Source organism: Chenopodium album, chromosome 1 (genome assembly GCF_948465745.1).
Source record: "Chenopodium album chromosome 1, dcCheAlbu1.1, whole genome shotgun sequence".
Classification (NCBI taxonomy): domain Eukaryota; kingdom Viridiplantae; phylum Streptophyta; class Magnoliopsida; order Caryophyllales; family Amaranthaceae; genus Chenopodium; species Chenopodium album.
In genome coordinates, this window is record NC_137834.1 from 84,075,110 (window position 1) to 84,089,264 (window position 14,155).

The window sequence follows — 14,155 nt, forward strand, 5'->3', positions numbered from 1 at the left end:
TAAGAAAATTGACCGAAAGACATTCATAGCGAGGGTCTTGCCAGGGGCAGAATGAATTACAAGTCACAACATACACTCTTAGCAGACTCCGCCAAACCAAACAAACGAGCAACACATAATGAACAAAAGTTATAAAATTTAACAGAATCTTACCTAATTTGTAACAATACAATACCTCCTAGAAGCAAAATGCCCTAATCATCAAACACTGCAGACAACCACGATGAGAGCTTAAGTAAACTTTCAGCAATTGTGAAAAAAAGTCTGCAAAGGAAAAGTTCGCTCAATTCCTCTTCTTTTTTTCTTAATTTCAATGGCTCTTTAGCTTCTTCAGACTTCCCGATTATAACTATAATCATCTTCTTCCATATGACCACTCTCATTAGCATAATGATTGTATCTATCATGATCACCCAGATCATCTTTATCATCATATTGTCCCCGACTTTGATCAGCATCATACCACCCCCGATCCTCCTCAGCTCCAGCATGATCATAACTTCGTTCTTTTTCACCATGCCTGCCACGGTCAAGTTTAGCATCCATGTGATCATACTCATAATCCCTATCATGAGAATGGCCGCGATCATGGTCTGCCTCCCCGGTTTCATAATCTCGGTCCCTATCACGATGCCTATCACGGGAACGTCCATGATCCCGATCTCTATCATAGTCACGACCACGGTCTTTACCTCTGTCACGATCACGAGTACGTTCACGATCACGGCCACGATCTCTGTCCCTGTCCTTGTCTCTGGTCCTATCACGATCTCTATGGTGTCTATCCTCTCTATGATCACGGTCCCTAGACTTGTCATGGGATCGTTCACGAGATTTTTCCCGTTCTCTTTCTCTCTCCCTGCCGCCCCTTTCTCGAGATTTTTCTCTGGAAAAATTAACATAATTTTTTATCAACAAAGCAATATAATAGATACAATGCACAGATATTAAATTGATATATAATTGCATATCCTGTATCTAAAACCAGGAAACTCAATGGGAAAAACGTGAAGCGTTCTCTTCAGAATACAAGCAAACATTATATGTCAAGGGTCTTTATTCATAAATTATCAAACTTTCAAAATCCCTTTATAATTAATAATATAAATAGAAAAGGTTAGTTGAAAACTTGAAACAGAAATACCCTTATCAGTATTCGGTCTGATTCCATGATTATTAATCAAGTCAAACACACAATATTAGATTCCTAAGCAAAAAGACAGATGTATTGGATTAGTTTTAGCGTTTCCACGGTCCACATTCCAGATCCCAAAGCATTATCAATCTACTTTCAGAAATAAAAATAAAGCAGCTATACCTATCCTCTCGTATCCTCGGCTCCTCTGATCGAGATGGCACTCCCGCTTGTGGCTCCCTAAGAAGAAAAGAACAAAATTAAGTTTTCAACTACAGAATGAAAATTAATACAGCAAAAATTAAAAAAAAAGAGCTCAGGCAGCAAGCAGAAATTTGAAAGTACAGGCTCCATCCAATATTAGTATAAGAGAAAGAGGGAGGGGGGGGGGATTTGTGTATCATTCTTCACACAACAGCAAAACACTTTCATCTCCAAGAGTAGCCCAACTATAATCAACCTTTCTACTGCACATGAAACAAATGCCACATTTGAAACGTAACAATTTAAACTATACCACAAAATGTAACTAAAAAAGAAAAAAGAAGATATGCCTCAAAACTTTTTAAGTACAGATTGTGCATCAAACTTCTTAAATAAAGCATGCTAATCCTTCGTAAAGAGTCCTCTAATTCTAGCATCCTTGACCCTCTCTTAAGCAATTAAGCATACAGTTCAATTCCATAAATAAAGAAGATGAATGTTGAAAAAGCACTTGCGAGGTGAAACAGATTCTGATCAACCCCAATATGTCCTTCCGCCCCTAAATTCCACATGAAATACTACAAGATGAAGCCAGTAAATACAGATAATTGTGCTCTAATAATATCTAAAAATGGTCATTTACCTTGTAGCACTCTTTTGATTGACATCTTCACCTCCAACTCTAGTCGTTCCTAGTCCACCACCCAGTCTGCGAGGTCGCCAGTTGGGAACAGTTCTTCCACGCTCCACGTCCACCAGAACCCTCCTTCCATCAATTTTCCTTCCATCAGCTTGTTTATATGCAGCTATACAGATTCATTAAAGACATGTCATATAAGCGAGTTTAAAGGTAAAGATAAACGATTAAAAAATAAATGATATAATCAGCAATTCAGCAGTATGGCAAGCAAACCTTTCATGTCCCTTGTATGAGAAAATTCTATAAAAGCATAGCCTCTTGGTTTGTTTGTCTCCTTGTCATAAATCATTTTGACCTGAAAAAAGGGAGAAACAAACTATAGGGACAAGAAAATAACATGCAAAAGATATATGCTAGAAGAAATTGAAGAACATTTGTTTTTCATCTGAAGAAGAATAGCTTAAATCTACAAGCAAAATCCTTAATGGCACGGCAAACAGGCGCTATGCCGCGCACCTTTAATTGATAATGCTCCACAAGTGAGACGAACTGCCACCGCTAGAGTTGTAGTGACACTGATGTAAGTGGCCAATCTACCAGCCCTTGAACCAACTAATCCCCTTACCAGGGAAATTTAAAGAAGAAACTAATCCCCTTACCAGGGAAATTTAAAGAAAAAACTAATCCCCCTTACCAGGGAAACTTTCAATATAGAAGGAAGTGTTTAGAATTAGATATACCAGGATCCTTTCTTGGCAGCGGATAGGTTTTCAGTGGCCTTTGGACGAGCAAAAGAGCTTAGTAAAGCATCGCATGTAGAGAAATTAAATTGAAAGGAGAGAAACTAAAACTCCCGAAAATTTTACCAAGTGCAGCTAAAATGTGGAAGGTGTCTCCTTTTGTATCTTGAACAAAGAAAGTCACAAAGACATTACACATCAGCTCTTTTCAACTTACTATTTTAGCTTCGCCAAGGAGGATGAAGTACCAGCTTTAAATTCAAAAGTAAACATAAAAAGGGAATAGTGGATTACCATAGGGTTGATATTTCATACCATTTCTCCATGAATTTTACTTAAAGAACATGGACCTTCATACTCAGGTGTGTATCATACCTAGGCACTAGAACTGAAAGCAAATAACCAAGTTCGAGAAACCACCCAAATCTAAGGCAAAGGAGCATTGTTTTTCAAAGCATATGCAAGACAAACCTACTGTTATAAAAGGTAGACAGCCAATGGTACCTGTGCTATAGGTTCCAAAATGAAAGCGCCTTTAGCACCGCATAACTTATGATATCAGCTTTGCCATCAAGAATTAACAACCATTCATAATAAAACCATGTCTAGATCAAATTAAACTATCTAGCAAATAATAATAATCAAATTTGAATCTAACTGCACCAAGAAGACAAAGCAAAGGCTAAGACTGAACCCCATCACCCGTCTTAGTTAAGCAGAAGGCAAATGAATTTAGCACAAATTTATGCTACAAAGAAAAAATGTCTATTCAATAACTGTTAACACATGAAAAGAGGAATGCACTTCATGCAGGATGCTACATTATTGAAATAGGATAGTTTAGCAGTAAGTATGAAAGCTTAAATATAACAGTTGCTGAAAAGTAATCTCAACTAACCCCGCCTCACCAGTTTTATTACCTCAAAACTAGAATGAATCCTGAACCAAATCTTTGCTGCGACTACAATCATGGAAAAGATTTCAATCTATTTCTTTCTAATATTAGTTTTAAAAAAAGGACAAAGATAATTACCAAGAAACAAGAAGTCTTCCAGCAAAATCTGAATACCATACCTAATCCTCTCTCTTAAATGTGCATGGACCTTCACAATATTCTATCATGACGCATACACAACCCTCACTTATATTTTATATAAAAACTCAACAAAATTGAGCATACAGTGCAGACACATTAAGAAAATTTCAAGGTCACTGGCTGTCATTTAATAAAAAAAACCCTAAAGAAAATTCAACACTCATTACAGAGACTGGAGAGAGCTACTATCCATTTTATTTTATTCTTTTGTTGCAAAAACAAGTAAAACCAAACAAAAATGAAAACTTTATTTTCAAAAACACCATCAGGGGATGTAAAGACTGAAAACAAATTGATAAAATTTCACAAAATGCTTGAAAAAGTTTTGCAACTGTCACAAGGACAGGAAGAAGAATAGGCTGAGGAGAAGCCGTCATAAACACAAGTCACCTCTTACCGAAGATAAAACGCAAGAACCTGATCCCCCAAGAGGATAATTATAAATACCTACCCGCTTTATGGGCCCATAGGTTTCAAACTCCCTTTTCAGCCTGCTCTCCGAGGTCTCATAACTCTGCAAACAAACAAATCAATTACTTAGCACTGTCTCACAGTAGATAAAAAAAATAAAATAAAATAATAAAAAATATACTACCTCCGTTAACTTTTAGTTACAGCTTTGGAATATTTTATATCTCACAAATAATACCCCAAAGTTGCAACTAAAAGTTAACTGAGGTAGTATTAAAAAAAAAAATAATAAAAAAAAAAAAAAAAAAAAACTATTAATAGCGATAATCTATGAAGTACCAACTCGATGCAACAGGTTACAACTGCTTAATTTAGCTACATTGTTCTTTGTGTCATAACTATAGTAAGAGAATTAAATAGCCTTAAAATTCTATAGACTAAGACTATAAAGGCTAACATTGCACTCCATGGAAAGAAAAAAAACACCTTTTGCCACAAGCACAGAATGAAGAAGTGAATAACACAAGTAGCTGGGGCATTCAAGTACGAATACAGAATCTCAACATCTTGAACATGTACCTTACGTCAACAAAACAATCTTTGAAAAACAACACAAAGTTAACGAGAGGTGCATACAAGCAAATCAAACGAAAATATCTTATCATAGACTTAATTCATCATCCCAAAAAGAATGTCCACTTTGTAGCTGTGTCGTCGTGAATCATATTAAATTAGCAATCTTCAACCAAAGACGGAAAAGGTAGATCGAGAATAGAAAATAAAATTGACAAGTGAAAAGATAGATTATAACCAGACTCCAAAACTGAAGACTGCTTTATCTAAAACAGCAACTATTAAATCTTTCAAGTTTTATTATAAAAGCAACAGGCTGAATTGACCATAATCAAAATCTAAGATTCACATAAATATTGCAAACACTATGTTTCAGATTTCATGAAATGAAACAAGCCAGCTGGATAGGAAACGCCTCATCTTCCCAAATCTTCTAACTGATCTTCATAGATCAAGGGCCTAGTTTGAACCCAAACACTATTTTGTATGTGAAGTAGAGCAAGGGCATGCCGCATGCCGCATGACGATAAATAGTTTTTTCAGCTCATTCCGAAGTACACAAACCACTAAAAATCATTCTTTAAAATAACTGATAGATTATTTTTAAATTTTATATTTAAACAAACACATAAATAGCACTGAAATTAGCTAAAAATATGTAAACGAATTTTTATTACAGTTCCTGCATTATTAATCTCATTTTATATGCAATGAAGTTTCCTAGTTCTTGTTTTCCATCACCATAATTTCTTGTCAGTAAATCTTATAAAAGTTCATAGATGAACATAAAGATAATAAACAGCAAACTGAATTGAAAAGTATGGCTTACCAGCCTAGCAACAAATAGCGTCTTGTATGGATCTTCGGTGGCATTAGGGTCACTTTGTGGATCATCTGCAATGTACAATAATGAAAATTTTCACTTAAAAAAAAATAAATAAAGATAAACATAAAAGTGCAAAATTTACAAGGGGATTACATTTCTCTAGCTCTTCTGCAGCCTTTGCAGCACCTTTCTCCAATCGTAGTTGGTGAACTCTGGCTCTCCTTTGGCTCTGCACATGGAGACACAGCATAGAAACATAGAGTACTCAGACACCAACACAGCAATTGTTTCACCCGAGTTCGAATGGAGAAGGATGGACAAGCACAAAACACTCAAAAAGCTCAAAGTGCAAGATCAAAAAGACCAGTTTTAATGTAGCATTCAAATCCCTCAAATTTTTTATAATTTGCTCAGCCACTAACACGGATATATTTTATCGGAAGCAACCAGCCATGGTTAGAATTAACAGACAGTTTTCTAGAATTGAACAGTAAAATCACAAATTCTACTGACAATATCAATCAAAAGAGCAGAATACAAAGGGCTAGGGCCAAATACCTTAAAGCTCAAACACATAACAAATGGACTTCAATCTATGCTAGATGGACACAGGTGAGAGTATTTAATAGAGGCATAAATGCAAGCGTCCAACAAGATATTCCTAATTATGTCCAATTGTACCTATTGACGTGGGGAATATCGTTGTCGCTTCTCATACCATAGTAAATTAAGAATATTAAATAAAAAAAAGTAAGTAAAAGTATCGTTGTCGCTCCAATTGTACCTATTTGGTTTCCAACTCTCTCTCTCCCTCCCTCTCCCCCCCCCCCCTCCTTCCCTCTCTCTCTTTGTCGCTTCTCATACCATAGTAAATTAAAAATATTAAATAAAAAAAGTAAGTAAAAGTAAAAACAAGCTTCCAACTATTTGGTTTCCAACTTTCCATTTCTCTCTCTGTGTCCCATAACATTTGAGAAGAACTACAACAGCAAGACAGTTTTCAACTATTTAGGAACGGCAGTAATAATGCCATGTCTGATTAACGTAGACTTCAACTCCTAATCTCATATTCTCATCTATGTGCTCAACTTTCAATTTTAATTGGACTTTCTGGCTCTAAAGTCAGAAAACTCATAAGATGAATTACTTGCAAATTTCTAAAAAGCAATGCAGATTACATGAATGGATAACTCATGCTGAAAAAAAAAAGGCATCATTCAAACCACAAGAGGATAAGATACGAGTATATAAGCAACAATCAAAATTACATAAATCAAAAAGAGCTTCTCCAATCATCTTATAAAGTACCATGTTTTTTTAAAATTTATAAAATATAAAAAAATGTAATGGAGTATATAATCAAGCGCCAAAGACAATCATAATGAAAAATAAACAACGAAGTCACACTGGCATCAGACAAGTAAACAATATACTTCATCCGTTCTTTTTTACTTGACGTGATTTGACTTTTACACTATTCACCAACCCGCCATTGACTGTTGTGTATGTAAGGAAAAACGTATTCATGTGATCTTGTTAGGATCGTCTAATTAAGTATTATCACAAATATAACTTTTATAATTTTTACTTATAGAGACTTAAAGTAATTGATGATTTGTGCATCGACAAGCGTGATAAAACAAATAGGTACAGTAAAAAAGAATGAAGGAAGTATTAACCTATTAAGACAAAAGCAGCTTTTCTGAAACCAAAATAAAATATAAAAACCAATTTAAACAGTTATAACTAGGAGTGAACTTTTTGTATCAAATCTTATCACACCCCCTCCACTTCCAAGAAAAGGGTGCAGCTTACTCAAGCCTCAAGTAACTTATAGGGTACGCTCCACCAGCATACTAATACCAATGTCTTAATGATAAGTGATTCACAAGCACAATAAATGAATAACACAGTCAATCAAAGTATTTGCACAATCAAGAACAACATACCGGAGTTTCCCCTTCTTTGACGGGGGGTGCATACTCAGGATCCCCAGGCTCAGCAAAAAGATTCACATATTGCCCCATCCCTTCAAAAAACAAATTACAATTTAGATCTTGCTAACAAATTGAATCAACAACAGATTCATGCAAACATTAATTACCCATATAAGGAGGGCATTTCCTCTTCTCCGGTGGCGGCTTATACTCCAATGGAGGCCGAGGCTCGAATAACTTCAGCAAGTTAGGAGTCAGACCGGTCGGGTGAGACTGTCCAATCTGCAAAATAAAATCACACAATTCAATTGCTGTTATTTGATTCAGCATCGAAAATAACCGAGGCACCTCAATCGCTGCATAATCATGCCCTAATCCACCATAACCACCACCTCCTCCCCCAAACACTATCTTAGACAAAACAACCATATCAACAGAGCTACAATTACCAGCTAGAAATCAATTATTTTCAGCTCCTTAAGTTTACATCTATAAATTTATATTATACCTAAGTTCAAATTCATAATCACAATATTGATTAACTTGTCTCTAAAACAAAAAATTCACACTATCATAGAATTCAAACGAACCCTAAATAACTAAACATCAACAAAACAGCAAGATCAAATAAGACGTGAACAAAAAAAAAACAAGTATAATAAATCAAAACTCTAAAATTGTACCATTTTAAGCTGAAGAACATTAGCACGATTCTGCGCTTTGGTGCGACCCTGAACGGCGGCATTCTGGTTGCGCAAGAAGGCATCGTTGTCTCCCATATCGCTAGATATCTACGAAATCTAGGGTTAGGGTTTTGATTTAATTAGGGATTAATTTCTTTGGATAATCGGATTGGGAGGAAAGAGAAAAGAATGCATCAGATTTGGAAGAATGAATTTAGTAGTCGGAAAATCGAGAGAAAGAAGAAGAGTGAGGAAAACAGCGAGAATAAAAAGAGAAAAGAAAAGAAGAGGGTTTAGGCTCGCAGATTTATACAGAATTAAAATGTAAAGTCGGATTACTCGAATTTGTTTTTCAGTCGGTTTTGGTATAACTTGATATTGATTTATTGGCCCAAACACGAGTCCAATGTTAGAATTGGTTATTCGCTCCAAACAAAATAAATTTAGTACATTCCCGTCAAAAAATTAATAAATTTAGTACATCAAGGGTCTGTTCTCATTTACTGAACTGAACTGATTTGTTTATGAGGAAAGTAAATTAGAAACTGAACTAAACTGATCTGAGCTGAGCTGAACTGAAATTAAACTGAAGAAAACAGATACTAAAACTTGATTTTTGGAACACAATCATTCGCTAATTCACAAAGTCACAATAGAGGTGTGCCGAAATCAATTAAAAGATATTTTTAATCAATTTCCCCGCATGAGGTATCAACTATTCACTTATTGTTAGGTTGGAATACAGACGTGTTCAACAATATCAGTTATTTTAAGTCATGTTCAATAATTAATGCGTAAATGGTTAATAATTGATTTGACTTCTCAGTTTAATTAGATATTTTACCAAATTGGTTGTATTATTTACATAAGTGTTGAGTAAAATTACTTGAATATGGAAACTTGTAGAACTCCCTTTTATTCGAAATATTTAACATACTCCTTGAGGTTTATAGTTTCTTTGCGATATACCTTTCGGAGACCTAGTCCAGAAAGTCAGTTGTTTTAAATAGAGTTAGTAGATTCACTTTATATTGGGATCTTTGAAATGTAAACGATGTATCTATTAACTCTATTGTGCATTAAACAACTGGCTTTGTAGTCCACACTCAACATATTTTCCATGAATTGAAGACAGAGTAAAATGTAAGTTTGTAGAAATCAAAATAATAGATAAAAAAACACTTGAATTTTTACGTAATATATTTTTACATCTACATATTTTTTTTTTCTTCAGAAATAGAATCAAGCAAATAGAAGACAAGATAGAATGCATGTTTGAAATTATCTAAGAAAAATAGTGTAATCTCTACATAATTAAAAAAAGAAAGAAAGAAAGAAAGAAAGAAAATCAATTAGCTTGTGTACCATAATCCAATTAACAATAATTAATTAGAATTATCCTAGTTAAAATATTGATTAAGGTATATTCTTGCTATTTATCTCCTTTGAAATGTCACTTGAGCTACTAGAAGGGTTCAATCCATATTCGCTTGTGGTTCCTCCATATTCACTGCTTGCAAAATCTTGAGTTGCTAAAGCCATTTGCCTGAACTTCTTGAGGTCTTTACTATATGCACGAGTATCATAGTCCGAGCTCCCCGACGAGCTAAGCATCGTGTTTTGCACTGGCTTTTGCCCTTCACTATTTAGGTCTTCCAATGAGACATCTCCTTCTAATGCTCGAACAATCTATGATTTTAAGATTTGTGGACGTTACATAACATTCATGTCAATTATCATGCCTTTATGAAATACTCGGATCAATAGAAATGTCACGAAATTAAGCTTAACAAAATTTTCAATTCGAGGTATTGAGATCAAAGTCTACTCAAGAATTGAAATGAATCATTTGATAAGAAGAGAAAAAACATGTTAATTGAATGAACGAACCTGGCTCATTTTGGGGCGCCTCTTAGCAGAATGGCGAATGGATGCAGCAGCACAAGCCACCATACGTTTCATTAAATTAGGGTCGTAGTTTTCTTCCAAACGTGGATCAACAAATTCATGGTAATTGCCAGTTTCCAATGCTTTAGTTAGAAGCGGTCTGGACTGTGAACCATGAATAAAACCATACATTTACAATCAATACAATGGTCAAAAGATATAAACTATTAAATTTATCACTAACTTTCACTCTTTCAATTGGTTTTGTATTTCAATTGTAGATTTAATTAGCCGCCTCAAATCTCATATTTCACAAAAGATAAGTCACCTTAATTATTTTGTAATTTGAGTCGACTAAACATTAAACTCATCGTTGTAAACCAAATCAAATGTTATAGTAGTATTTTTTTTAAAAGGAAAATAAGAACTTCATGTAATACCCAATCAACCAAGCTATCTTCCATGTACTTCATTTGAGGGTCAACCGGTCGACGTCCAGTTATAATTTCTAGCAACATTACACCATATGAGAAAACGTCCGACTTTTCAGTGAGTTTGCCACTTGAAGCATACTCAGGAGCCAAATACCTGCATTATTTTATGATTTATATCATAATATCATTAATCACTTTATCGTTGCTCTAATTAAATCTAATGTCATCAAATTTTAAAACTTACTATTATTAGAAATTTATCACTTTGGTACATGAATCAATTATTTGTAAAATAATTTTGGATGAATTGAACAAAAAAAAACTCACCCAAAAGTTCCCATCACACGAGTAGAGACGTGAGTATTTGTATCAGTGGTAAGCTTAGCTAGTCCAAAATCAGCAACCTGAATATCCACAAATATAATCATGGTCCTTGCAAAAGTGGGTAGAATAATTTTGTAATTTTTTAAAAAAAAAAATTTGAATACTAGTGATTATTTTTGAAAGATAATATTTATTCACTTAAAACAATTTTAGTTAGAAAGATGTTTCAACAAATTCATTATTTTGATGTATCATTTAGAATTTTTTTTTATAATAATAAAGAATATATGCCGAATGAGGATGACTAAAAGGATGTTTATTATTGATGAACATACCATAGCCTCGTAGTTTTCATCCAACAAAATATTAGAAGCTTTGATATCACGATGGATGATTCTTGGGTGACCTGGTACATATTCAGTTTAGAACATACCACAAAAATTGAAGGGATAAATAAGCAGGTGAATAATGCAATAAATGCATACATTAAAGGAACTTTAGAAGCTTATACTGTATCAACAAATAGTAAACAAAACAAAATATGACAGAATATGAAGAAAAATCGACAAGACATACAATCTTCATGAAGGTAACCCAACCCTTTAGCTGATCCAAGTGCAATACGAAGCCTAGTTGGAAAATCCAACTCTCCTCTTTCTGAAATCATATCAAAAATTAATTCAATGTATAAGCAATTAACTATCGACCTAATCATGACTAATGAAACTCGTATCAACCAAATAAGGCCTATAGAAATTAAACACGATATAAAAGACTTGCTTAATTCTTTGTTCACTCTACTCTCATAACTTACATAAACAACGCAACTAATCCAATATAATACGGATCCAAGTACTATACTATTATAAGTATCAACAAGTGTAGAATCAATGACATACTATGGAGGTGATATTCCAAAGTTTCATTAGGAACAAACTCATAAACCAACATCCTTTGTCCACCAGCAATACAATAACCAACCAAGGACACAAGATGACGATGATGAACACGGCTAATAATCTCAACTTCTGCTTGAAACTCTCTTTCTCCTTGACCACTACCAGACTTTAGGCTTTTCACAGCAATTTCTTTTCCATTTGGTAAAACACCCTTGTGTACATATCCAAACCCGCCTTGCCCTAGCATCATTGATCTATCGAACCCATTTGTCGCGGCAGCTAGCTCCGCGTACGTAAATTGGCTTTTGTTAAAACCCAAGCTTAGACCCGGAGATGGTGCTGTTGATGTTGCATTGTGCCCTGATTGTTGCCCGCTTTCGTCGCCGCTAGTTGGATTCCCCCAACCCTGGCCACTAGATGTTGGGGGAATTTTGACTGCATGGTGATCTTGAGAAGAATTTTGCCAATATTGATTATTATTATTATAATTGCCTGAAAGTTAAAGTGTTGCAATTAATCAACAATATAATATTTTATAATGCGGTGCATTGCATTTCAATATTATTATTGATTATAATATAATGCACACGTATGTATTAAAGTTAGTTGGTAATTGAAAAAACGTGACAAAAAGTCACATATAGGGTTATGTACCTTGAGGTTTATTAGGACCACCTTCCCAACCATAAGAGGGCATACTTTCACTCTTTCTCCTCTTCTTCTTTCTTATGCAAAATACACAAACCGCCATTAGAAAGAGTAAAAGGCCACCAACCACCACCACTCCGGTTATGACCCCGCTACCATTGGATTTTGATGAGCCACCACCAGAAGAGCCTCCACCGGTTAATGATGAAGGGGATGGTGATTGATTGGACGAACCACCTCGGGGTCCCGATGGGGTTAGCTCTTGAGGTGGGGATCGAGGTTGTGATGGAACATCCCTAGACGGCCCGCCACCGCTATCATTACCACCACCCTCTCTAGGAGGCTGGTTGTTATTATTACCATTATCACTACCACTACCACCACCACCACCACCCTCGCTAGGAGGCGGGGGTGATGATGATGATGAGCCCTCTGATGGTGGTGGCGGCGATGATGATGATCCTTCTGATGGTGGTGGTGGGGATGGAGATGAATTTCCGCTTTCAGGTGGTGCAGGAGAAGAAGGAGGTGGTGAGGAAGGCGGAGGAGAAGATGAAGATTGCGAAGGAGGTGGTGGCGATGGTGATGATGATGATCCTGATGGTGGTGGTGATGACGATGAACCTGATGATGGTGGTGATAGATCAGGAGAAGGTGATGATGATCCGTCTTCCGCCATTTCTACCTCCAAGCTAAGCTTTTCTTTTACAAATTTAATTAGTAATTCCACATGAAAAGTTTTGTTCAAGAAACTTTACTCCTTGGCTCTCCCCCTTTTGCTCGCCTCTAATTCTTTCCAAACCCTATACATTAACAACAAAAGTAAGAAAACAAATAAAAATTATAAATTACAAATTATTTCATACACCTGTGAGTATCCTGGATAATGTGCATGTATGCAGCTATAAGCTATTACACAACATATAGAGAATAACTACATATAATTAACATGCATTGCATGCATGCATCGTGGTATGAACCCTCTTGAGAACAAGTGAACAACCTTATACATATGCATTAATATTAGTGGTTGCATATTTGCGCGCAATTTATTACAACAAAGGATATTTAAACATGTATGTATGTATGGTCTGTAATAAAATAATGTAACATATCATAAAATTATATTCTAGAATTACCCTTACATGTTACCAAAAAAACAAAGACATAATTTAAGAGGGGACAAAAAGAAATTAAACCTGAAGGAAGAGAGTTTAGAAAAGGGAAATCAAAAGAAAGAGAAGCAAAAGTTGGAGTGGAAGGTAGATGGCATGATAGAAAGGAGGACATAGTCCATTACTCTCTCTTCCTACAAAAAAGGATCTAATCGTTCTGTCTATTTTTCTTTCTCTTTGTTTAATTTCTTTTTTGTTTTTTCCATCCTAATTTCATTTTCTCTTTCTTACCAATCTTATTGATTCCCCTTAATTTTAGTACTTTTAATTTTAGCCATCATATTATTAGCATATATTAGTCACCATCATAGAGAAATAACAGCCTCTAAATCATGATCTTAAGTTCTAAAATAAGAGTATGAAATGAAAGATTTTAAGTAGTAGCACTTTTTTGGAGTATATAATATAGGTGTAGATTAAACTTTAAACTAGTCATATTTATACTAGAGATGTTAATCGGAAAATTGACAACATAAAAATAAAAAATTACATGATACCATTAGATTCAAACCTTATTATTACGACTTTCTTGATCTAAGAATT

The 14,155-nt window shown here is 34.9% G+C and overlaps 2 protein-coding genes across 2 annotated transcripts; both read right to left on the reverse strand.

The window, feature by feature from the left end:
- LOC145559257 (U1 small nuclear ribonucleoprotein 70 kDa-like) lies at positions 1-8,522 on the reverse strand. The gene is made up of 10 exons (XM_081620694.1): positions 8,246-8,522; positions 7,730-7,844; positions 7,575-7,654; positions 5,779-5,854; positions 5,629-5,693; positions 4,267-4,329; positions 2,253-2,334; positions 1,983-2,145; positions 1,319-1,375; positions 1-886 (listed from the first exon to the last, which is right to left on the reverse strand). Exons 1-10 carry the CDS (start codon positions 8,339-8,341, stop codon positions 331-333), a joined length of 1,353 nt encoding a protein of 450 aa, XP_081476820.1. The 5' UTR covers positions 8,342-8,522; the 3' UTR covers positions 1-330.
- Positions 8,523-9,587: 1,065 nt separating this feature from the next.
- LOC145637227 (proline-rich receptor-like protein kinase PERK15) lies at positions 9,588-13,116 on the reverse strand. Its single transcript, XM_081688706.1, has 8 exons — positions 12,444-13,116; positions 11,790-12,281; positions 11,467-11,547; positions 11,226-11,296; positions 10,894-10,970; positions 10,573-10,720; positions 10,136-10,297; positions 9,588-9,934 (listed from the first exon to the last, which is right to left on the reverse strand). The coding sequence occupies exons 1-8, from the start codon at positions 13,114-13,116 to the stop codon at positions 9,662-9,664; spliced, it is 1,977 nt and encodes a 658-aa protein (XP_081544832.1). The 3' UTR covers positions 9,588-9,661.
- Positions 13,117-14,155: the final 1,039 nt, after the last annotated feature.